A 26,774-nucleotide genomic window follows, 5' to 3' on the forward strand; every position below is an offset into this window, starting at 1 on the left:
TGGTTGATCTGTTGAAATATCCTTTATAAATTAATTGCGTTCTAATAATTTTTTTTTTTGTCTTGACAGACAGGAAAGATGATCTAAATCATTTGCCTTCTAAGCATTAAGATCAAGGCTGAGGTGAAAAGGACAGGAAGAAAGCATGGCTGGGCCTAATACTTTACAAAGTGGGTCTTGGCTATCCAGATTCACTCAACATCATGTTGTTGTATTCCTTCTCACTTTCTTCAGGTTGGTATATTGTTGAAATTCATTCTCCTAATTTACTTTTGGTTCAATCTCAGTCTTTGAATTATTGTTTCTATACAGATAACTCCCTAATCTATATCTCTAGCTCTGTCCTCTTTTCCAGATTCCAAACCACAACTCCAGCTGAATATAGGATATATTTCTACCTGGATATCCCATTACTGCATCAGATTTAACATTTTGAGCTATTTATTTTCTCACTAGACCTCTTTTTTCTACATTGCTGCTTCTTTCATTGTTGCACTAGTTCCCCATTCTCCCACATTCCAAACTTTAATGTAATCTTTACTGCTTTCCTTTCCCTCATGTCTAATATAGTTATAAAATCCTGTTTTTTCCACCTTCCACTATCTCTTATATCCATTCTCACCATTGGTTTTCATTAACCTTTATAGGTCTTTATCATGACCTGCTTATATTATTGCAATAGTTCCATAATAAGTCTTACTGTATCTGTTCTCTCCCACTCTCTTCTCTCTATTTTCTCCTCATCTTTCACCAGCTGCCAGACTTGTCTTCCTTTTGCTTAGATCAGTTCATTGTCATAGCCCTCTTCAAAACTTCTTGGTGGCATCCTATTGCTTACTGAATAAAGTTCATATTCCTTAGCTTAGCATTAATGCCTCTCCAAATCTGGTGTTAGATCACCTTTTTGGCCTTATCTCACGCTTCTCCCCTCCACATTTCATACTCAACCAAACAATGCAGTAAGTTCAATCCTGTATGCCAAAGGTGTCAGACTCATGGCACACAAAACTCCTGAGGGTCTGAACCAGATTAAAATGTCATTGAGAAGCACAGCACAGGACCCACATCTATTTGAGTTTGATGCCACTGCTATGCATACCCTTTCTTTTCCTACTTGTTTTTTCTTTGTTCATATGATTTCTTTTCAGAATGTAAACCCCCACCTCACCAGTGAATTTCCTCCCTACACACAGTACTTCTGTTAAATACTAATGTATTATTTTGTATCATAATTATTTGTGGCCATCCTCTCCCCTTAATAGTTTATAAATTCCATGAAGGTAAAGATCTTATTATATTTAAACTTTGTATCTGCCAGCATGATTCTTTGTACACAGTAGGTATGCCTAAAGATGTTGAGTTGAATTAAATTGGATCTGCTCAGTGCAGTGATTGCCAAGACTTTTAATTTAAGGGATATTCCTGTTTGCTTATGAGAATCTGGTGCTTAGGAATAGTGGAGACTGGGAGAGCTCATTTCTTTAATTCTTATTGTGTCTGGTGTTCTGGTAGCTGCTATTGAACAAATCTTTCCAAGGATTCCTCTTAAGATTGTGGAAATATTTTGACTTACTGGCCAATTTGAGGCACTAAAGCTGACTGGGGTACTAATTCTGGGACTCTTGACTGTTTGGCTATCTGACTGCTATTAATTTAATGTGGGTTGTTTATAAAGTTCCACCACACTCCTCCATTCCCAAATTGATAAGCTAAAGATTAATAAGCCTCTTATCTAAATAATCAAAGCAGAGTTTATTTATGAGATACTATTTAAAATTAAGAATACTGGGAAATAAAATGTACAACCTGACTGCTTTCCTGTGGTCTCTTTCCACTGTGTCTCTTTCCCACCTGCTGAGCTTCGAACTTCTTGAATACAATAAGGGCCTTAGCCACCTCTCGCCTCAGGGTATTCAGGTCCTTTATTCTAACTCCAAGCCCCTTTCACTTTGTAAATCCCCCTGCTTCTAACTTTCCTCTCCTTACTGCCTCTGCTGAACCCCTGTGTTTCTCTCTCACCTACCTTCTGTCTGTCTGCTCCGTCAGTCTGCCCATCAGTCTGCCCTTCGGCCTCTCTTTTCCCTGCTCCTAGTCCTTCTCATCTTCTCCTGCTCCTTGTAGCCCCGTCTCTAGTCTGCCGTGCTCCAACCTTTCTAATCTCAACAGCCACCGCTTGACCTCTGAGTCTTGTCCGCAGGTCTCCAATCCTCTTGTCAGCCCCGCCCCCCCAGTCTAATTCCCAGGTCTATCTATACCTTTTCTTCTCTACACTCAAATCTTGGGGCTTCCTGCGCCCCCACAGACCAAGCTAATCTGCCAGTCAGGGCTGTGGCTGGCGGGGGGGGGGGGGGGGGGGGGGGGGGGGGGGGGGGGGGGGGGCGGGTGTTAATGCTCAGCCTCACGTGCCTCAGCACAGGCTATCTGGGATCTTTCAGATAGCTCCGCTCAGGTTGGAGGGAGCTGGGGGCATTTTCCCCCAGCTGTCTGACCTGGGGTCTTGTACAGCCCACAGGGCTCTTTGGGCTCAGCTGAAGTAGAGGGGGAGGGGCACTAGCCCCTCCCACACAGAAGAGACCCTGAGGGCCTAAGGCTTTCTAATCTCAGCCCAAAGGTAGGGTCCCCAAATCAAAATAAATTTCCACAAGATAATGCTTTGGTGTTTGCCAGTGAGAAATCTCTAAAAGGGTCAGTGACTGTAACTGAGATACTTCCGTGTTAGCATTCTAGCGTTCTATAGCGCTACAGGGACCCATGCCAACAGATCCCATGTACCTCACATATAACACCCTCTTCCTGTGTCCTTGTACAGCCTGACCCTATACCTAGAATGCCCTACCTTCTAGAATCCCTCTTTTCCTTTCAGATGTAGTTCAGGTACCATCTTGTTGTCCATGAAGGCGTCCCCCCCTCCAAAATTGCTGGTGCCCTCCTTCCTAAACTACCTTTTATTTAATTACTTTGTTTATGTTTATGTATGATCTTTATATTCATGCTATATATCTATATGTGTCTTGCTGTATATTTTGTAGATGATTTCATTCTTTATACTTATTTTCCCAGGACCCAGCATGGTAGAAATTTAATAAATAATTGTTGATTGATTGATCCAGTAGTGTCAAGGGTATGTTGCCTGAATGCCAGTATTTCAATCATTTTGGTAACTACTTCTGAAGAATAGAAGTCATAATTTTTATTTGCCTGAAATTAAGTTTCATTAAGTAATCCCATTTTACTAAATGCAAAATCAAAATATGATTATGGGAAGACATTACTTTAAAACTGGAGCCAATCTTGAGGTATGTATGTCAATATGGGCTAATGAATGAAATACAGTAGACTAGTTATTTGCCTTGTTGCTTAGCAGAGGAATTGCCTCCTACTGCTGACCCTGTTCTAAGGCAAATCTATTTCTCCATAGAAAACCTTACATGAAAACTTTAAGGTAAAATGGAACCAGATGGGCATATGTATGTGATTTTATTGCTTGCTATTCCCTTTCTCCCTGTGCATTTACCTCTGTTTTCTTTATCTGTAGTTATTCACTTCTTCATGCTTCAAGAAAAACCTTTAGCAATGTGAAAGTCAGCATTTCTAGCCAATGGACTCCAACATACTTAAACAAAACTGCCGTGAACCTGGAGCCTGCAGAGGTAAGGAGAACTTTGTGCCAGAGGGGACTGCATATCTGTGTCTCCATTTTATTAAATGTTGCTTATATAATACTTCCCTGTTCAGAACCCTCATTTGATTCTCTTTGTCTCAAACTCCTCTGGCTGCTTTTCAAGACTTAATCTGGTCCCACCTTAATGAACAGATTAATTTTAGTGCTCTAAAAAAATGTACACTTGACTTTAGCCAGACTGTTCCACAAACAGTATGCTTATTTATTCCTTTGAGAACACACCCCTATTGTTCTCTTGGAATGTGTCTCTTGTCCTGTACTTGTTTGATTCCTTCCCATCCTTCAAGGAGGATCAAGCAGCCTCTTCCATGTAGTCTTTTCCAGATCCCATTTACCTTTTTCTTCTTTGAATTCTTAGGCATTTATCATGAGTACCAAGACATTTAGCATTCTGCAATTTAATTCTTCCCTGATCTTTCATGTATGTATCTTGCCTCCTAAATCTTTGGAGGGCACTAACCTAGTGTTACACTTCTTTGTATCTCCTCTGATGTCTAATTCTGTGCATGTGCATTGTTGATGGAGATGCGGAAGATCTCCATAAGCATTCGTTGCATATCCAGCTAGAGTAACACTCCCATATCTTTTTACCATATGTTTTGCTATTATAATCAATCATCATAACTATTTCCCTCCATCCTATTCCCTTCCAATGACATTTACTCTATTTTTCTATCTTCTTTTAACTTATGCTTCCTCAAAAATGTTTTACTTCTGACTGTCCGTCCATCCCGTCCCCCCCCCCCTTCCCCTCCTACTTTCCTGTAGGGTTAAATAGATTACTCCTCCCAACTGGGTGTGACTGTTATTCCTTCCTTGAGCCCACTCTGAAGAGACTCCCATATCTTTTTGGAAATACTTGTTTGGATATGCATTTTGTCATTCATTTTCAGTCCTTTTGGGTGAGATAATTCAAAACTGATATTATGGATATATTTACAGAGTTATGTATTGAGATTATTTTAATTTATCACATGAACTCTATGTATAACCATTTAAATTTAAGATATATATGTATATATTGGGAGCATTTAGGAAATGATGGGGACAGTAAGCTGGATTTCAGATTGTTTATTTTATTTTGGGTTTTTTTTGTGCAGGGCAATGAGGGTTAAGTGACTTGCCCAATGCCACACAGCTAGTAAGTGTCAAGTGTTTTAGGCTGGATTTGAACTCAAGTCCTCCTGACTCCAGGGCTGGTGCTTTATCCACTGCACCACCTAGCTGCCCCCTCAGATTGGTTCTTTTGTACAGTTCTGTACAGTGCTCCAATTGGCTTTTTGAACGGCCTATTTAGAATCATGGACTCTTAAAGTTGGAGGGGGCTTTAGGAGTCTAGTTTCTCATCTGATGCAGCAGATCCCTACATAGCATCATAAATAGGGAGGCAAGCAGCCAGCCAGGCTCTGAACACTTTAAGTGACACAAACCTTCCTTCTTCCTGAAGCAGGCCTTTCCACATTTGGGTAGCATTAATAGCGAAATGGGAGAGCCTTCAAGTTGTACTTCCATTCGGTCACAACCTCTTCCTTTAGAACTGCACAGGATGTCTCTTTCCAATTTTGTGTTTGGTTTCTTCAAATATTTTGATGACAGTTTTAATCCTACAGCCTGCTCCTTTCCTCTCCCCCTCCCCAAACTGAACTCATTTTTCTTTCCTCAATTAATTACCCTCAATGGACTAGATGGTTGCTGAGGTCTCTTCCAATTCTAAACTTCAGTGATTCTGATTCATGGGATGTGACTTCCAGACCTTTTGTCATCCTAGTCACTCTCTTCAGAACATGCTCCATTGGTGGGGGTCCTTCTTAATAGTATCCAGAACTGAATATGCTGTTTCAGACATGTTCTGACTAGTGCAAAGTAAAGTGAGAGTGCTTCCTTCCTGCATACTTCTAGTTCCATTACAAAGGTACCATTAACATTTTTCCCTCAAAGAAATCACACTAACTCTTGTTGAACTTATAGACAGATTATTCCAGACATTTTTCATTTAAATACTGTTAAGACAGAGCTATTTTGTAGAACAAGGCTAATTCCAGAGGTCTGAATTGGCGTTCTTAACTTTTTTGTCTCGTGTACAAACCATTGACAACCTTTGAACTCCTAAAGAGGATTTTTTAAAGTACACAAAACAAAATGTATAGAATTGCAAAGGAAAACTCAATTATATCAAAAGAAAGATGTGATTTTTGTTCCTTTCAAAATCCAAGGTCAAGAACTCTGTCATCTAAATGAATTATGTGTGAACTAAATACTTGGAACTCATGAAGGAACTCATGATCATTCATCTGCATGCCCTCAGATTGAACTGGTGCTACTTCAGTTTTCCCTCTGCCTCATTTATCTTTCTCCTGGCACCTAAATGGGTCATGTATAGGTACATCAAGTGTCTCTCTCACTTGTACTTTTGTTCTCAAAGCTGTCTACAGCTTTGGCCTTTTAATCCACTCCTTCCTGCTTTTGAAGGGGAGAAGAAATTAATTATACAAATTGAAAGAAGTTCTTGGACCAAAAAATATCCGTGAAATTAGATAACCCCAACTTTTCTCTTGTCTGCACATGATATTAAATATTTGGAAAATCATCAGAATGTCATCCTCAGAGAGTACTTCTTATACGTCTTTGTTGTTTGTCTATGGCATTGTCTCCAGGTTCTGTACAATAAATAAGAAATAGGGGCAGCTAGGTGGCACAGTGGATAAAGCACCAGCCCTGGATTCAGGAGGACCTGAGTTCAAATCCAGCCTCAGACACTTGACATTTACTAGCTGTGTGACCCTGGGCAAGTCACTTAACCCCCATTACCCTGCAAAAAAAAAAAGAAATACACAGACATAGTATCTTACCCATACAAGCCCCATTCCTTTTTTTTTTAAGCACTTTTTTTTTTTAGTGAGGCAATTCGGATTAAGTGACTTGCCCAGGATCACACAGCTAGTAAGTGTTAAGTGTCTGAGTCCAGATTTGAACTCAGGTACTCCTGACTCCAGGGCTGGTGCTCTATCCACTGTGCCACCTAGCTGCCCCCGAAGCCCCATTCCTTTTGACATGGCCAAGCCATAAGAAAAACAGTAAATGAATAAAGGATAAATACAGATGATTAATACTTTCTCTTCAAATACTTTAAGCATTTGTGGGTTTGTTGGTGTATTTCCTCCACCAACACAGACTTGAACCTTTCTAAAAGTTAAGTCACCAGTCTTTAGGGGGTGCTCTGGCCTTAAAATGTGTCACTTTGTGGTCCATCTGATGGCAAGCCTCTTCAAACTTAACTAGATTGGGCTAATAGATAAACTAATAGACAATTATGGGGGCAGCTGACTTTTCATATATACCTGTTACCTCAACATATGAGACTTTCACACATATGCTTCACAGCTGCCCTTAGATGTTGCTGTAGGTAGAGATATATTTCTTTTCACATGCCCATCCCTAATTTGACCTAGTTTGGAGTGTTCATATCTATTTATGTAGACATAGATATAGGTATGGAGAAGGTGAACTTTGAGTTGAATTTTGAAGGAGGCAGAAGTGAAGAAGCAGAGCATTTCATGTACAAGGGATAGATAATACACCCACATTTAACATGTTTCCTACACTCACAATGTTTTAGCATCATTGTATCTGTAACTTGTACATTAAACGATTTAACATGCACACTCAGACCAGTTCCTGCTTCATTGTATAATCTGCCTTCTTTGTGTTGTCTTGCTTCTATTATCTTATTCTCTTGAGGTTTTGCTTTGGTCTTGCCTTTTTTACCTGTTTGGTAGGCAAACAAATCCTGAAGTGGTGTTCTGCCTGAGGCGTTGTTCTAATACTGCATCAAAAAACAAAACAGAACAAAAAAACAGCTGTTCAGCCCTCCCTTCCTCCTTGTCAGAAGCTGCCGGTTGTTGTGAAAGCAGCTTTTGCAAGGAATCTGTTCATCGCCCTGTGAGAAACAGAAAAGAAAAAAAAAGCCACAGCCTTACAGAAACTTTATATGAGGCCTTGACTCTGGCTGTCTCCATTTGCACTTCCTTTAAAAAGACAGAACCATTTTACAGTCACTTTAAGTGCATAGCATTTGGGAATCACTAAATGAAAGATGTAATTAAAGGGAAATGATGTGTTGTACAGCAGTTATCTTTGAAGACATAATGATCAAAGGGCCTTCAGTTACACCTCTAGCAAGACAAGGCTTCTTTTTCCCTTGCATAGGGTTTATAGAATTGGAACTAGAAGTGACTTTAGAGCCTCTCTGCCCACCCCTTTTACAGATAAGGAGACTGAAGCTCACAGAAGAAAGGTGACTTGACCAAGGTCAAGATTGCACTGGCAGAGCCAGGATTCAAAGCCAAATCATTTCACTGTCTCTACCCCATTCCTGACTTCTTTTCTAGTAGGAGCTATAGGCTCTAGTACAGTGCTATAGGAATTTTGACTATAAAATAAGCCGTGCAATAAATCAGTCTGTTTTCTAGTTACATCTGTTTTTGGTATGCTATTTAGTTTATTGAATCCTGCTGATTTTAAAAATTCTCTTAAATATGTGTGATTTTAAAAGATTTGTTGAATTCTTGCAGGATTTTTTTTAAGTCCCAAGACCTAATTTTTTCCCCCCAGAAGATAATATTTCCAAAATCTTAATGGAAATTGAGGAGAAAATAGTTTAATTTATGAAAATTCTGCTTATAAACAACTCAGGAATACTTGTAGGAAAAGATGAATATTCAGAAGAATCACAGAATTTAGCTCTGGGAGGACTTTCTGGGGTTATCTGCTCTAAATCTCTCAGTTTACACATGAAAAAACAGGCTCATAAACATAAAATCGATGTGTTATCTAAGGTCACGTCACTATCTAAGTTCAAAGGCAGAACAAGAACTGAGATCTTAGGAGTACTATTTCAGAAGACTAGGAGGGGAGATGAGTTCCAGGTGAGAAGAAAGTTTTTAAAAAAGACAAGGTAGATAAAAGATTTCCTAAATCAGAGAAGTAGCCAGTTTATACAAATTTCAAAATGTATTTTTAAATACAGTGACTGCAAATGTTAACTTTGTGGGAAGAGAGGTTTTGGGTGGCAGGTGGTTAGCTAAAGGTTCTGTCACTGACCTTGTTTGTTGAACATTTTAATATGGACTCAGATCAGTCATTTATTAATCAAGCATTTATTAAGTCCAACAAAGAATGAAGCAAGCTCTCCTGTCAAGGAACTAGATGCCATACCTATCAGATTGGCAGATGACACCAAGCTTGGAGGGTTAGCATTGGACAACAGAAAGGCTGCAGGAGGATTTCAGCAGGTTAGGCCAATGGGCTAGATCTAATAAGATAACATTTCATAGTAAAGTCTTAATAATTAGGTTAGAAGATCAATTTTATGCGTACAGAATGGGAGAAATGGGACTAGGTTATATAAAAAGGAGCTGGGACTGGGGAGTTTACTAAATTTGATATGTCAGCAGTGTAAAGTGACAATTGAAAAAAGCTAATGTGACCCAAGCCTTCCTTAATAGAGACCTAATGTCCAGAATGAGGGAGGTTGTAGGTCTCCTCTAATTTTCCCTGGTCAAATCATGTCTGGAATATTATATGCAGTTCTGGATACAACATTTTAAAAATGAATAATGACAAGTTGGAGTCATTCCAGGGAGGAGCAACTGGCATGATGAAGAAATTTAAAATAATATTATTTTGAGAGTCATTTGAAGGAACAGGAGCTGTTCTGTCTGTAGAAGAGAGGACTTTGCAGGGGAGGCAGAGCATGATGATTGCTTCATGTATTTGAAAGGTTATTATATGGATGTTGTATAGAAGGTATTAGACTTGTTTTATTTACTAGAAGGCCAAGTACATATGGGTGAAAATTGTAGAGACATTTTTCAGCTTGATAAAAGGACCAACTTCCTAACTGTCAGGGCTGTCCAGAAATGGAATGATTGGTTTGCTTCAGAGCATAGGGATTTCCTCAACCACTTGTAAGGATCTGAGATGTAGGGAATCAAGTTAAACTGGATGACCTCTGAGACTCCTTATAACTCTCATATTCTGTGATTGATTTTTTCCATTTAGAATTTAGAAAGTATATTTCCTCTTATGTCATTTAATTGTTCACATAAAATGTCTAGTCAGTAATTGCGTTCTGTGGGTCAGTAACCGCACTAAGTACTGGAGGTGCAAAGAAGGGCGAAAAAACCCCAAACCAGCCTGTGCTCTTGAGTAATAGATATTCTTTTTGTTTGTTTGTTTTGTTTTGTTTTGTTTTTGTTTTGGGGTGAGGCAATTGGGGTTAAGTGACTTGCCCACGGTCACACAGCTAGTAAATGTTAAGTGTCTGAGGCTGGATTTGAACTCAGGCCCTCCTGAATCCAGGGCCAGTGCTCTATCCACTGTGCCACCTAGCTGCCCCAGTAATAGACATTCTAATAGGGGAAAGAGCAAGTACATGTAAAATATATACAGAATAGACGGGAGGTAATGGGGAAGGGAAAGGTACTGATAGCTAGGGGAGTCAAGAAAGGCCTGTTTCAGAAGGTAGAGAACTGGACTGGATTTGGACTGAATCTGGAAGGAAGCTGAGAGGCAGACATGAAGAAGCAAAGCATTTTATGCCCCAGGGATGGCCATTGCAATGGGAAGCTGGAGGGTGGTATTTGAGGAACTCCAAGTAGACCAGCGTCAGCCGGGTCATTGAGTGTGTGGAGAGGAGTGAAGTCTAAGGAAACTGGAAAAACCCTAGTTCAAATGTGACCTCAGACACTTACCAGCTGTGTGACCCTGGCAGGTCACTTTAAAGAGGTTTTAGCCTTAAATAAAATAAATACTTATTTATTGTTGGTATTAAATATTTTATAAATAGAAATTTTTTATGAATATAAATAGTAAAAATCTTTAACCCTGAATGCTCACTGGTGATGATGACGATGACAGTGACATAGGCAAATATGGGAAACATTGGGTCAGCAGCTGTTTGTTGCTGACCAAGTCACTTAATTTCTACTTTTTAAACTATAAAATATGAGTGATACTTTCCATATCTTCTTGGCAATGGTCTGGTGATAATAGAATGAGATAGTTGTGAAAACACTGTAAAATATAAAGCACTGTATAGATTATTAATGTTGTTGTCATGATTATTATTGTAGCTTTGGGACAGCAGCCATTTATTCCCAAATGCTGAGGAAGCAACCCTTTTCCTAGGGACACTGGACACCATTTTTCTCTTCTCTTATGCTGTGGTAAGTTTTAGAATCCCTAGTATTAGGGAAATGGAGGGAAGAAGTGAAGTTTGGTGTTTTGGAGTTGAACAGTTTTCCATTTGTCAATGTTACTTACTGTCCTCTCCATTTTCTTTCTTAGTGCATGACAAAGAATTCTTTGTATAGTAAGGCAGTTTTTCTCATCATGGCCGGTTGGGATCCTCAGTGGACCATAACATTTCTCAGAGGCACTTGATGAACCTATTTGTGGGATTTTGAAAAACTATTTAGTGTTGCCATTAGCATTGATAATGAACTATGTGTATGGAAGGCAATGGCTTCCTTCACTTTTTGGGGCTTCCTTATTTCTACAATTATGTGTGATTTGCTAAGATGTCAAGGAGATCCACATTTAGTTTTGTTTGGCCAGGTCATGGGAAATGTTGAATGAAAATTTTAGATCAATCTCTAAATGTTTTTGTTAATATGAACAGTTTCTATAGTGTCTTTTCTTGGAAGAGCAAAATATAGACTTAGAGTTGAAAGGAATTTTAAGAGTCATTCCGGTCAAATTCTTAGGTAAAGTAGGAATCCCTTTTCCAACACAACTAATAGATTGTCATACAGTGATGGAGAATGTATTCTATTTATGAACAGTTTTTTTTGTTTTGTTTTTGTGGGGCAATGGGGGTTAAGTGACTTGTCCAGGGTCACACAGCTAGTAAGTGTCAAGTGTCTGAGGCTGGATTTGAACTCAGGTACTCCTGAATCCAGGGCTGGTGCTTTATCCACTGCGCCACCCAGCTGCCCCCTATGAACAGTTTTAATTGTCATATAGAGTCCCTTACATTCATCTGAATTGGCCTCCTTCTGACTTCAGTTTACCAAGATTTTGTGAAGCTGACCTGGGCAGTCTATCCTTGAGAGGAATTTAAAATGATTTTAGTGCATCATTTGCTGAATCTGTTTGCTTTTGGAGCACTTAGTGTCTTGTTACTATTTAGTCTTAGCTTTACTCTTGTTCAAAGCTTCTAAATAAATATTTCCTTTTTTAGGGTCTTTTCATCAGTGGTATAATTGGGGATCGGTTTAATATGCGATGGGTTCTGTCTTTTGGCATGTGCTCCTCTGCAGTAGTGGTAAGTTGGAAAAATCTAGTGTTTGAATAAATGCTTTTCAAGTCAGAGTTAGTTCATCATCTAATAGTTTCTTTAGTCTCTGCCATATACATCCTTTTATAAAAACATATTTTGGTTACAGATTTTTTACCCCCAGAGGGCTGTTTTATTTAAACAGACCCCAATCTAGTCTTGCTGTGAATGTGTCAGTTGTTACTTCCTTATGCTGGTGACCTTACCTCTCTCCTCTCTAGCTGCATCCCCTTGCCAGCAGTAGTTTGTTGCTTCAGGTCTGTAATAGAGGGTCTTAGAAACCAGTTAATTGGGGCAGCTAGGTGGCGCAGTGGATAGAACACCGGCCCTGGAGTCAGGAGGACCTGAGTTCAAATCCGGCCTCAGACACTTAACACTTACTGGCTGTGTGACCCTGGGCAAGTCACTTAACCCTCATTGCCTCACCAAAAAAAAAAAAAAAAAAAAAGAAACCAGTTAATTAAGCTGGCCAGAACTGTATATAAAGTAAGAATAAAGAGGCTCTGTGCCAGGGTAAGGGTCGTTGGGCCTTTCCTGTGAATGAAGTCTGCCCATTTTATGACATTTACTGTGGTGGCTGAGATCCTTTATTTACTTCCTTCTCCTCGGCTGGGCTCATGGATAGGTGAGGTTTTACTGTACTTTCTCATTTAAAACAGAGGTTTTAAATATTCATAATCATATGAATATACAAAGTTATATATATTTCAAAAAATGAAGCGAAATGAGACAGAATTACATCCTAAGGATTGGTTGTGATCTGTTTACTTTGCTTGGGTAATTCTAGAAAAAACAACCCCGTCAGTTTCTTCTGATACTGGTTTTTTTTTTAAGAGTCTCTATCCTTTTTTTTTTTTTTTTTTTTGGTGAGGCAATTGGGGTTAAGTGACTTGCCCAGGGTTACACAGCTAGTAAGTATCAAGTGTCTGAGGCCAGATTTGAACTCAGGTCCTCCTGAATCCAGGACCAGTGCTTTATCCACTGCACCACCTAGCTGCCCCTCTTCTGATACTTTCAACCAAATTCATTCTACTTTTTTATTACCAGTATACTTATTATTTTTCAAACACCTTCACTTGCTTCAACCACCCAAACAATTTCTAAAGTACATTAGAAGAGGTGCATTACATTTTCCTAACAAGAAACAAGTACTAAAGAGAAAAAAGCTTTTAAAGAAATTTGTGTGTTTTGTTTTTGTTTTTTTAGTGAGGCAATTGGGGTTAAGTGACTTGCCCAGGGTCACACAGCTAGTAAGTGTTAGTATCTGAGGCCGGATTTGAACTCAGGTTCTCTTGACTCCAGGGCCGGTGCTCTATCCACTGCGCCACCTAGCTGCCCCTAATTTGTGTGTTTTGAAAATAGGAGAAATAAACTAAACATAATGGCTACATTTGAGGCATCTCTTAAAAAAATTTTAATAGTATTTTTTCCCAAGTACATGTAAAGATAGTTTTCAAAAATCGTTCCAAATTTTTCTCCCAAAGTCAGCAAGCAATCTGATGTAGCTTATACATCACAATCATGTTAAACATATTTCCACATTAGTCATGTTGTGAGAGAAGACTCAGAACAGAAAGAAAAAATGAGGCATCTTTAAAACAAATTTATTAGGCTTCAAATATCACATTTCGTAAGCTAACCAGTATTAAATTAAACTGTATGATTATATTCAAACAGAATTGTGCTCTTATGTATGTATGTGGATGTTCCCTCCCATCACTAAGATTGAAACCCACTCATGCCTGTCTGTTCTGTGGCTTTTTTGTCTTTGTCCTCTCATCCTTCACAATGGATCCACCTAGTGTGAATGGGTGCTGGGAACCATCCTTAATTTCTCTTGAAATAGAAGATATACTAGTAGAGCCTAGAGGTTTTTCCACTGGTTTTCCCTCATTTTGCTCATCTTCTTTTCCAATCATGTATAGTATCTGTATTATTAGTAAATTTTAATTTGTTTGATAAGAATTTGGGACTTTTATTGTGTGACAATTGGAGTGTTGCCACCTGCTGGAGAGTTACTGTAGGAAAGCTCCGCCATGAGGAGAAGGCGTCTGAGGGCAAGCCATGTGGCTTGGAAGGTCAGTTTCTTGGTGTCAGGAAGTAACATTTGCTTGTGGGTACTGTCGATCAAAGCTACCAGCCAATTAGCTTGGAGCTGTGTGTGTGTGTATGGATGGGATATTCCTGGTTTCACAAGAGGCTTGTGGGATGAAGAAGGGGTGAGGCTCTCTCTCTCCCGCTCGCTCGCTCACTCTTGCTCTCTCACTCTCTCTTTCTTTTGCCAGGACCTCGTGGGGAGTGGAGCTAGAAATACTGGCTCCCTGAGATAGATAGATGTAGGCATCTAGGCCTCTTTCTCTCTTCACCAAATTCTTATGCTCCTTAATAAATGTTTAAAAGTCTAAACTCTTGCTAAAGCTTCTAATTTATTGGTGACCACTCATTAGAGTTTTAGACAGTACGGCTAGAATTTTAGTCACATCACAGCAATTTTCAATTGAAAGTTTAAGTGGAAATGCTATGATATTTCACTCTTGTTTATAAGGTTGACTCCTGATTGTTCAGGATGTTTCTTTTAGCTGATGACTTAGAACATCTTCCAGGGCAGCTTCCTACAGGTGAGTATGAGAATCAGGGTGTATATAGCTACATTTGAATGATATGAAACAGGTTGGAATAAGTTAGGAAGATGGAAACAAAACATGAGGAGACTTGAAGAAAGCTGACTGCAGGGCACAGAGAAGGTATATAATGATTTTTCACCTTTTTGAGTTTTACGATGTTTGACTTGATTTAATTTCTCTACAGTCAGTTATAAGTTGTGTTTATGCCCATTATAGCTGACCTTATGGGAACATCTGAGCATTGGTCCCATGTCCTTTAAGTGTCACCTCAGTAGGAGTGATACCCAGAGGGCCATCTTGCTTAGCAATATGAGACGTACCAAGTAGAAAATGTGAGATTTAATTTGGGTTGTTTTTAAATTATCATTTGGTGATGTCATAATTCTGCTGTCCTTTTTGTTTTCTCTTCTAAGGTATTTTGCTTTGGCACCCTTACAGAATGGCTTCACTTCTATAACAAAGGGTTCTACTGTTCCTTGTGGATTTTGAATGGCTTGCTACAATCCACTGGTTGGCCATGTGTTGTTGCAGTTATGGGCAACTGGTTTGGGAAAGCTGGGTGGGTGTGTTACTTTTTTCTCTTTTAATTATCTATTAAAGTATTTTATAAAGTAAATTATATTATTCAGACTCGTAAAAACTGAACTACTATGGCTTCCTCATCTTTTACCCTTAGGTATCTATAAAGTCACATACCCTACTTTTCTGGTGAAAGTGTATTCACAGATAAACAAGATACTTACACTTAGATTGGTGAATGTGCATAACTTAATACATGGATCATATTTAGGGTTTGAATAAAGTAGAAAATTCTTTAAACCCATTAAAAAGATAGTGCCTGGGGCAGCTAGGTGGCGCAGTGGATAAAGCACCGGCCCTGGATTCAGGAGTTCCTGAGTTCAAATCTGGCCTCAGACACTTGACACTTACTAGCTGTGTGACCCTGGGCAAGTCACTTAACCCCCATTGCCCCACAAAAAAAAAAGATAGTGCCTGTTATTTTGTCTAGGGGAAACATACTAAATTATCTTATTGTCCTTTTAAGTACCCTGGTTTGATTAACCCAAATTAGAATTTGGTTTTGGTTTTTCTCATTGCTTGCTAGTGAATTTCATTCAGAAGTTATAAAAGTCATTCAAACTTTGAGGTTTAAAAAATGTAACATTTCTGCATCCGATTTTGTCATGTGTAAGCTGTTTTTACGTGTCTTATAACATGTAATTTAAGCACTTTCTGGATAGGGGACTGTATTTTTAGCTTGTGAACATAGTGGCTTAATGCAAGTATAGGCTTTCAGCAGATGTGTTAACTCTTTTTCCTATCTTAAAAACTCCATTGTTAGAACGTGAAAATAGAGGTAAAAATAGGACTTGCTTTGTAATTATCGTTATGGTTGAGAAAGAACAAACATTACTGTTACCATGTTGATTTTTAGTTGAATATTAACTTTTGTGATAATAGAGTGAACTACTACTAGTTGTGATTCAAACCAACCACTTATAACAAAACTGCTTTGTCAGTAGTCATTTTCTTAGAACAATTTGGTTTTCTGTTTTTGTTTTTGTTGGGGTTTTTTTAGTGTGGATGAGTGGAACTTGGCTTTTATAAATCTAGGGAGGAATGCTGATACATCCCTTCAGTTTCACTGCTAGGGGATGCTAGCAGGTGTCAGATGTTTTCTAGCTAACTGAGTACCCTCAAGGAATTGTGTGGCCCAGACCAACAAAGGAAACATCGTTTACAAAAAATTGCTTAAACAAAAATAAAACATTAGTTTCCCTTGTATTTCACCCAATTAGAGGAGGAGGGAAAGACTGACACATACATTCTAAATTTAGTGGTTCATGAAGGGGTATATTACTACTTTCCATATTTAAAAATCCCATAAATAAATATGTGTTATTTAACATACATGAGCATTACATAGTTGTATTGATTTAAAGATAGTAAAATTAACAATTTTATGGCAACATAATTGGAATGTATTATGTGTAATACATTATATTTTTTAAACTATAAAATTAAATTTATGGTGAGGGAAATCATTGTGATATTTACTAATGTGCATTTAATAATCTCCTAGGATCCCCTTCTAATCCTAATCTCTCTTTCTTAGACGTGGAGTTATTTTTGGGCTCTGGAGTGCTTGTGCCTCAGTGGGCAACATTTTGGGAGCATGCCTAGCATCTTCAGTCCTGCAGTATGGGTATGAGGTGGGTATTACTTGCTTTTATTGAAGGGACTTCCAGGGAAAAGTTAGAATATTGTATTTGGTTCAGCTTCTATTCTTTGTAGGAATATTTGGACATCTATTTAAAACTTTAACTCTGCTAGGTTCTACATTAGAAATTGATCAACTTGTAAATGAGCATGATATTTTCTGCCATTTAATTATTCTTTCTGCAGTAGACACAATGAAAAAAATCTGTCTTCAAATTAGACTTTTCTTTTGGACTTCCCCCCCGCCCCCATCATATCTAGACTGCCCTAAATGGTTCATGTAGAAAACTCAAACATCTAGAAACTCCACATTTGATTATTAACTCAGTTTTTCTTCAATCTCTGTGATAATTTCTTTTCCTCCTTCATTGACTGTCTTTTTTCTTATGCTCTTTAGGAATTCATTTCCTCCAAGCATTGATCCTTGATCTCTTCTGTATCTACTTCCTTGTAAGCATATCTCTTCTGTAACTTCCTTCAGCTGTCATTCTCTGTCATGAAATCTACATTTTAAATTCATATCCCATATTTATGAAATCTTTACTTGGATGTCCAACTGTTCCTTCCATATCTAAAAATGAATCTTCCTCCTTCATCTAGTCACTTCCTCATTTCAATCACTTGGGTTCAGTATTTTGGAGTCATATTTAATGCATTCCTCTCCTTTTCCACCAGTTTCAATTAATAACAAAGACTTGTCAGTTTTTTCTTAATAATGTCCGTCATCACTATTTTAAAAAATATTAAAAGTTGACAAGCATTTTTTTCACCTCCTTCCATTAAACAAAAAAAGAAAGAAAGTGAAAACCCTTGTGGCAATTATGCATAGTCAAGTAAAGCAAATTCCCTAATTGACTCTGTCTAAAAATGTATGTGTCATTCAACTTTTTGAGTCTGTCACTTCTCTGGCATGTGGTGAGTGGCATGTTTCATTTTTGATCTTCTATAACCATGGTTTGTCATTGTATCGATCATAGTTCTAAAGACTTTCAAAGTTGCTTTTTAAAAAATAATGTTATAATTCTTCTGGTTCTCATTTTACTTTGCATCGGTTCATATAGATCTTCCTGGTTTTCTCTGAAATTTTCCATTTCTAGTTTGCCAGTTCTTATGGTGCGATAATATTGCATTACATTCACATACCATAATTTGTTTAGTCGTTCCCTAATAGGAAGACAGACCCTTAATTTCTAATTTTTTGGCTCTTCTGAAAAGAGTTGCTATAAATGTTTTTATATCTAGAGACTCTTATTCCTTTGATATCTTGAGGTATTTAGGTCTAGTAGTGTTATCTCTGCGTCAGTGGAAATCAGTCAATAAACATTAAGCACCTACTGTGGATCAGGCACTAGGCTAAATGCTGTGGTTGCAGAGAAAAGCCAAAAAGAGTCCCTGCTCTCAAGGAGCTCACGGTGTAATGGGGGAAGCAGAATATAGTCAATTGTGTACACACAAGTGACAGAGACAGTATAAAAAAAGAGAGATTTTTATTGTATTTAGCTGCAGTTATTTTCTTTGTTCCTTTGCTTACTGAACTAGATTATTGTGGAACTGTAAAAATTAAACTAGTTATAAAAATTACCTGATATTAAATCAAAGCAGTTGTGAACACATACATGGTATGTAGGAGGCCATAGTGATAGGAATAAAATATGAATAGTTAAAGGAGAAGTTGTACTTGTTAGGAAGTCTTAGTAAAAGCATTCCTGACTTCACAGAGAGTCAGGGAAGAAGTAGCAGCCAGTTCACCAGCAGCTCCGGCAAGATGCAAAATGATTGAAAAGAAAATACAGATAGATAGGGTTTTTTTTTACTGAAGGATGATTAGCCACATCATCAAGATTCTTGAATTCACTTGGACCCCATTCACAAATATGGAAGTATTTTATTATTTATTATTTTTATTATTTTATTTATTTTATTATTTATTATTATTATTAACCATTTTAGTTAAACAGCGGGATTATCTCCAGCAGAACAAATAGTTGGAAAAATTTACACTTTAGAAACTTTTAGAGCATAGTTCCAAATTACTTACCAGAATTGCTAGACTACCTCACAGCTCTGTCACCAGTGCATTAGTGTGTCTGTTTTTCTGCAGACTCTCCCAGTTGTCATTTTCCTTCTTTGTCATCTTTGCCAGTCTTATGCACATGAAATAGAAGCTCAGCTGCTTTACTTTGCATTTCTCTAATAGTGATTTGGAACATTTTTTAATATTGGTAATGATAGCTTGGATTTGTTCCTTTGAAAACCGCCCATTCATGTACTTTTTTTTTTTTTTAGTGAGGCAATTGGGGTTAAGTGACTTGCCCAAGGTCACACAGCTAGTAAGTGTTAAGTGTCTGAGGCCGGATTTGAACTCAGGTCCTCCTGACTCCAGGGCCAGTGCTCTATCCACTGCGCCACCTAGCTGTCCCCCATTCATATACTTTCACCATTTCTCCATTGGAGAATGGATGGCAGCACTATTTCTTGTTTTATCACTTTATTTCAGGGTGAGTGTAACGGCTTCCTAATTCATCTTTTGGCTTCTAATCTGTCCTTCACCAAATCACCTTTTCACCACTAAAGAACTGGCAAATTAATAATCATAAGTATTTTGCGTAGTGTTTAAAGATCTGCAGATCACCTACCTTACAGTAGCCCTGTGAGGTGGCTGGTGCAAGTAGAAGCATTCCTCTTTTGCAGATGAGAAATTTGAGACTGATGGATTGTGGCTTGTTAATGCTCAAGGAGCTGATGAGTACTTGAGGTGGGGTTTGCCTATAGATAACCTGGCTCAGGGGCAGCTAGGTGATGCAGTGGATAAAGCACTGCCCCTGAATTCAGGAGGATCTGAGTTCAAATCCAGCCTCAGACACTTGACACTTAATAGCTGTGTGACCCTGGGCAAGTCACTTAACTCTCATTGCCCTTCAAAAGTAAAAAAAAAGACACTTCAGATAACCTGACTCAAAGTCCTTTACACTAAGTCCTTTCACATTTCCATTTTACTTTCTGATACATTTCACCATAGCATTCTTCTCCCTTAATAAATTTAAATTCAGGTAATGGCTCCTTAATCTCTTAATCTAAGTCCAGGACTCTTCTTCCTGGCCTGCTTAGACTTCTGTCATAAAGTGCCATCTTTCTTAGTCAACTTTATACTCCAGTATTCCCCAACATAAGTTCTCTCCATTAAACCCAGTTTGGTCTCCCCACTGTCTCTTTCTCCCTTACGTTGTGTTCTTCATATATGCCTTTGTTCCTTTGTATTGATTTGTCTACTTCTGCTTTAGACTGCAGAGCCTAGCTCTATTTTGAGTCATAGATCTTTCATAAAACCTATTCTTGTTACATTAACTAGCAATCATCTTTCAATCCTTTGACTTTGGGGGGAGGGGGCAGTGAGGGTTAAGTGACTTGCCCAGGACCACACAGCTAGTAAGTGTCAAGTGTCTGAGGCTGGATTTGAACTCAGGTCCTCATGAATCCAGGGCTGGTGCTTTATCCACTGTACCACCTAGCTGTCCCCAATCCTTTGCCTTTCAATGTAATCATTGTATATGTTACATAATCTGGCCTTGTTTTTGTGTGTCACAGATCCCTTGGACAGTCTAGACTTGAAGCCTCTGGACCCCTTCTCAGAATAATATTTTTAATGCATATAACATTACATATATGATTAGAAAGAAACCAAATCATATTGAAATACAATTATCAAAATATTTTTAAAAACAAGTTCATGGATATCAGGTTGAAATCTAGCAATTGATTGTGTCCTCTTTCATGTATATAGTTCTTGTTTCATCCAATTATAATGTGGGGTTGAGGGCAGGAATTTATATTTTTTTAGTTTCCCAGAGGAGCTAACATAATTTTGAATACAGTGTATTTGCTTAAAAAATAACTTATTCATAAGAAAATGTTTTTCTTTTTTGTCTCTAGTATGCCTTCTTGTTAACAGCATCAGTACAGTTTGCTGGTGGAATAGTTATCTTCTTTGGGCTTTTGATATCTCCAGAAGAAATTGGTAAGGAGAAGTAGTCTGGTTTGTTCAGAGTTCCTCACTGTTAGGGGAAGTCCAGGGCAGGGATTTTAAGTACTCATTCTAAAAGGGAAAAATTATGAAATCTGTTCTGCTTGGGCACTAAGTTTTTGTTGGCTGTAAAGATTGTGACACTACCTCTTTTGGTGGTGGTGAAACAACCGAAAGACACCACTGGTACACAGAGGGACTGAAAGGTGATCCTGATTTATGCTTTGCAAATTTTTAAGATAGCAGTAGGGAAGTAAACCGTTTTTTCCATATCCCTCCAGTTAGAACTTCCAGTTTACCTGTTAGGACTTTTTATACGGACCACAGAAACAGCTTAAAGTCTAACCAGAAAATAGAAGTGCCTAAAATGTTTGTCCCTAGGAAGCAATTTGATTCACAACTCACTTCCAAATAGGAATGTTGGTACTGGTAACTGCTGAACATTCTCCAGAAAAGACCCATTAATATGAACCTCAGCTCTATTTCTTTCAAGATGGGGAATTCCCAGTATCTTAAAGGCATAAGTTTGGGGGTTTCAGGGGTTTTTGGTTTGGGTTTTTGGGGGGTTTTTTTGCTTACCAGTCATAGGATCATAGGGTTTAGAGCTGGAAGGGACCTTGAATGTTGTCTGCTTCTGTCCAGGGCCCGAGAGGTTAAGTGGTTTTCTGGATCATACAGGAAATCAGGAGCAGAATGGAGACTCAAACCTGAGTCCTTTGGCTCTGAAGCCAGTGCTCTTTCCATTGCATTGGGCTCAATTAGGTAATCAGCAAGCATTTATTAATCATCTATCATGTTGCCTGGTGGAGATGAGCACTGGAAGTACAAAGAAAGGCAAGACCAGTTCTTGCTTTGAATAAGCTTACATTCTAGTGGAGTAGATAGCATGCAGACAGCTATGTACATCTGAGATATACACACAAACAGGGTAAACTAGAAAGAATCTCAGAGGGAGGGGGCAGCTAGGTGGCACAGTGGATAAAGCACCGGCCCTGGATTCAGGAGGACCTGAGTTCAAATCCGGCATCAGACACTTGACATTTACTAGCTGTGTGACCCTGGGCAAGTCACTTAACTCCCCATTGCCCCGCCAAAAACAAAACAAAACAACAACAACAACAAAAAACTTAGAGAGAAGTATCTCAGAGGGAAGGCCCTTGCAGTAAGGAGACCGGGGAAGCTTTCTATAGAAATTTCCTGTAGAAGGTAGGATTTTGGGCAGCTAGGTAGTACAGTGGATAAAACATTGGCCCTGGATTCAGGAGGACCTGAGTTCAAATCCGACCTGAGACACTTGACACTTACTAGCTGTGTGACCCTGGGCAAGTCACTTAACCCTCATTGCCCTGCCCCCCCCCCCCAAAAAAAGTGGGATTTTAACTGAGACTGAAGTTAGGAGTTATATGTGAGGAAAGAGCACATTCAAGGCATCAGGGACAACCAGTGAAAAGGCACAGGGTCAGGAGATGGAGTGTCCTGCAAGGAACAGTAAGGAAAGGAGGCCAATGTCACTGGATTATGGAGTATGTGGAGGGCAGGGAGTACTGTATGAGAATATTCAGGGGTAGCAAGGGCCTAGTTTCTAAAGGGTTCTGAATGCCAAATGGGATTTTCCAGCTGTTGTATCATTTAGCTGTTTTAGGACCACAGCAACCAACAAAAAAAGGAAAATCCTGAACTAGAAAATTGAGTGTTCCTCAAAATAGTCTAATTAAACTATATTATCCTTACTTCATTGCTCCCTGGGAGTGGCAAAGCACTCCCTTGGTATAGGGTTCATGAAATCCCAGTGGCTAAACCATCTATTTACATCTCTTTTTAAAAATTAAATGTTTTATTAGGATATTATATTATTAAATGTTAGCTTCAGGGAATAGGAATAACTCATCCATGTCATATTGTTTAACATTTATTCAGTCACAGCAATCTAAAAGAAATTAGAATAAGAAGCATACACTGCTTATCCAATAAATGTTTTGTCTTTTTAGAAATTAAATTTAATTTTATCTTACATTGACAAGCAAAGGCTTTTGAATTATATAATAAAGGGCATAAGAACAGAAAATAAGAACAGTAAACATGCAAGATGAAAAGACTCCAAACTCAAGAGTGAAAATGGTCATACATGTGTCTGTAGACTTTAGCTGTTTACCAGTTATTCACTCCATCCTTTAAAATGTGTCTATTTCATAGAACCTGCTTTGTCCTTTTTACAATGTATGTAATATGGACTTATTTATTATTATTATTGTATTTAACAGGTGTAGTTAATGTATATATCCTTCCCTTGGTTCTGCTTTTTTCATTCTAACTCACTTTATCCAAGTCTTCCCATTAAAAAAAAAATTATTTAGTAGATTAGTAGCTTAATGGGGTATGTGCGTTAAGGAGAAAGATCATAGTCCATATATAACTTTGTGCTTTGGGCCATATCTTTATACATTTCAGGTCTTCCAGGGATTGAGGAAGAAGAAGGTTCTGAAGATGACCCTTGTAGACCATTGATTAACAATCCTGACAGCGAGGATTATGAGCCTAATTATTCAATCCAAGAAGTCAGTACAGTTCATCAGCCCAAGGCAATCAGCTTTTACCAGGCTTGTTGCCTTCCTGGAGTTATCCTGGTAAGGACGACTTCTTCTATGTCTGTCATTTTGTGTTTACCCTGAAGGTTAGCATTGCCTGACATCAAAACAACTTTGAATGCTTCTCTTCTCTTTACTGTTACCCCAGAAAGATGGGAAGGTTTTTTTGCCTCTTCTAATTAAAATTTAAAATGAGAGATTACACAGTGGGTTTTTTGTAATGCATTCAAGTGTTACAGCCTTTATAGAAAGGAGTTAGGAAAACTTTTCCTGACTCGTGGAATTTCAAGTACTACAGTGGAAGTAAGAGATCCAGGTTATGTTTCCAACCCGACCTATTAACTTTCTTTGTGGCCTGCTGTAGGTCTGTGCTTTTTAATTCCTACCTGCTCTGTGGAATAAACGTAATACCACATTTCTCTTACATATTATGTTAGGTTATTTTCTTTTGAATTTTAGTGTGGATGAGAAAGCACTTGAGCTCTTTAGAATAGAATACTTTGTAAATATAAAGTAGTATTGCAGGTTTCCAAGCAGGCCCAACGTTTACAAAAAACCAGATTGCAGCGGCCTCAACCACACTTATTAATTAACTCCATTATTATTTACCTTCTTCGTCAGACAGTGGTAAGAAATATTTTCACTCAGATGGTTAAGTATGAATTTGTGCCTAAAACATAAATTTACATAATTGCCTAATGGCAGTTAAATGTGATAATATATGTATTATCTTTGCAAACCTTAAAGGGCTACATATGTAAATAGCTATTATTATTGTTATGTTATTAGCAATGATAATAATAGAAATAAAATAGAAAGGAGATGGAGGATAGAGATTTTTTTTTTAGGTTAGTTTCCCAACCCACATACTCTTAGGTATTGTTTAGCTGGAGTTATTTAACTGTTATGCTAAAACTTTTAAAATATTTTATTTTTCCCCATTACAAACAAAAATAAATTTTAACCTTCACTTTTTTTTTTTTTTTGTCAAGGCAATGGGGGTTAAGTGACTTGCCCAGGGTCATACAGCTAGTAAGTGTTAAGTGTCTGAGGCCGGATTTGAACTCAGGAACTTCTGAATTCAAGTCCGGTGCTTTATCCACTGCGCCACCTAGCTGCCCCCTAACCTTCACTTTTTACAATTGTAAGTTCTAAATCCTCTTCCCTCCATTCCCTCCCACATCATTGAGAAGGCAAGCAATTTGATAAAGGTTATATATGTGTAGTCATGTAAAACATTTTCATATTTCTTAGTCATGTTGTGAAAGAAAACATAAAGTAAAATAACAGTATATTTTAATCTACATTTATATTCTATCTGTTCTTTCTCTGGAGATTGATAGCACTTTTCATCACAGGTTCTTCAGAATTGTCTTGGATCTTTGTTTTTGCTGGTTAAGTCATTCACAGTTGGTCATTGTACAGTATTGCTGTTTCTATATATGTTGTTCTTTTGGTTCTGCTTAGTTCATTTTGCATCAGTTCCCATAAGTCTTCAGGGTTTTTTTTTCCCCTTGTTTTTTTTTGGGGGGGTGAGGCAATTAGGGTTAGGTGGCTTGCACAGGGTCACACCACTAGTAAGTGTTAAGTGTCTGAGGCTGGATTTGAACTCAGGTCCTCCTGACTCCAGGGCCAGTGCTCTATTCACTGCGCCACCTAGCTGCCCCTCAGGTTTTTGTAAAAGCATCCTTCTCATCCTTTTTTGGGGGGGGGGGCAATGAGGGTTAAGTGACTTGCCTAGGGTCACACAGCTGGTAAGTGTCAAGTGTCTGAGGCTGGATTTGAACTTAGGTCCTCCTGAATCCAGGGCCGGTGCTCTATCCACCATGCCACCTAGCTGTCCCTTCTCATCGTTTTTTGATAACATAATAGTATTCCATCACAATGAAATACCACAGATTGTTTAGCCATTCCTCAATTGATGGGCATCCTCTCAATTTCTAATTCAAGATGAAGCTTCCTTGCTTATGTCTTTTAATTAGATCTGTGTTTGTTTTTGCTTTGTCTGAGATCATGACTAGTACCCCTGATTTTTTTACTTCAGCGGAAGCATAATAGATTTTGCTCTAACCTCTTATCTTTACTCTGTGTGTGTCTGCTTTAAGTGTTTTTCTTGTAAACAATATATGGTAGGATCCTGGTTTTTAATTCACTCTGCTATTTGCTTCTGTTTTATGGGTGGGTCCATTTTTAACTGTCTTATTTTCTTCCTGTTTTCCCAATTTTTTTCTCTCCTGTCATCCTGTCCCTCCTCACAAGCATTTTGCTTCTGACTACTGCCTTCCCTAAACCTCCCTTCCTTCTATTAGCCCTTCCCCTGCTTCTTTTATTCCTCTCCCCTCCTAGTTCCCTGTAGGGTAAGATAGATTTCTTTACCCAATTGAGTGTGTATGTCATTCCTTCTTTGAGCCAGTTATGATGAGAGAAAGACTCAAGCATTGCTCACCACATCTCCTTATCTTCCACCCTCCCATTTCCCCTCTACTATAAAAGTTCTCATTTATCTGAGGTAATCTACCCCATTCTAACTCCCTTCCCCTTTCTCCCTACCCCCTTTTTCTCACCCCTTCATTTGGGTTTGTTTTTTTCCCATTATAGTCAACTCATACTTCTGCCTTCTGTCTGTGTATAGTCCTTCTTACTACCCTAATAGGGATAAAGTTCTTAAGAGTTGTAAGGGTCATCTTTCCATATAGGAATGTAAATAGTTTAACCTTATTGAATCCCTTGATTTCTCTTACCTCTCTACCCTTTTATGCTTCTCTTGAATTTTGTATTTGAGAATCAAATTTTATGTTCAGCTTTGGTCTTTTCATCAGGAGTGCTTGAAAGTCCTCTATTTCCTTAAATATCCATTTTCCCCCCAAAAGGATTATACTTTTTTGCTGGTAGGTGATTCACAGTTGAAATCTTAGCTCCTTTGCCTTCTGGAATATCATATTCCAAGCTCTCTGATCCTTTAATGTAGAAGCTGCTAAATTCTGTATTATCCTGACCGCCCCATGGTATTTGAATTGTTTCTTTCTGGCTGCTTATAGTATTTTTCTCCTTGACCTGAGAGCTGTGGAATTTGGCTGTAATATTCCTGAGAGTTTTCATTTTGTAATCTTTTTCCAGAGATGACTGATAGATTCTTTCAATTTCTATTTTACCTTGTGGTTTTAGGATATCACGGGAGTTTTCTTTGATAATTTCTTAAAATATGATATCTAGGCTCTTTTTTAAATCATGGCTTTCAGGTGGTCCAATAGTTCTTAAATTATTTCTCCTGGAGGCAGTTAGGTGGCACAGTGGATGATAGAAC

At 38.3% G+C, this 26,774-nt stretch overlaps 1 protein-coding gene across 3 annotated transcripts in view; it reads left to right on the top strand.

Moving 5' to 3' along the window:
- The window catches only part of SLC37A3 (solute carrier family 37 member 3), a 53,865-nt gene that overhangs the window by 7,033 nt on the left and 20,058 nt on the right, over positions 1–26,774 (top strand). For all 3 annotated transcript variants that reach the window (XM_043966298.1, XM_043966297.1, XM_043966299.1), the window contains exons 2-9: positions 70–234; positions 3,536–3,650; positions 10,816–10,908; positions 11,925–12,008; positions 15,058–15,203; positions 16,761–16,857; positions 20,795–20,879; positions 23,334–23,509. In XM_043966298.1, coding sequence (XP_043822233.1) covers positions 146–234; positions 3,536–3,650; positions 10,816–10,908; positions 11,925–12,008; positions 15,058–15,203; positions 16,761–16,857; positions 20,795–20,879; positions 23,334–23,509 — 885 coding nt within the window. In that variant the 5' untranslated portion in view covers positions 70–145. The remainder of the gene's footprint in view (positions 1–69; positions 235–3,535; positions 3,651–10,815; positions 10,909–11,924; positions 12,009–15,057; positions 15,204–16,760; positions 16,858–20,794; positions 20,880–23,333; positions 23,510–26,774) is intronic.

The sequence above is a fragment of the Dromiciops gliroides genome, chromosome 5 (genome assembly GCF_019393635.1).
Source record: "Dromiciops gliroides isolate mDroGli1 chromosome 5, mDroGli1.pri, whole genome shotgun sequence".
Classification (NCBI taxonomy): domain Eukaryota; kingdom Metazoa; phylum Chordata; class Mammalia; order Microbiotheria; family Microbiotheriidae; genus Dromiciops; species Dromiciops gliroides.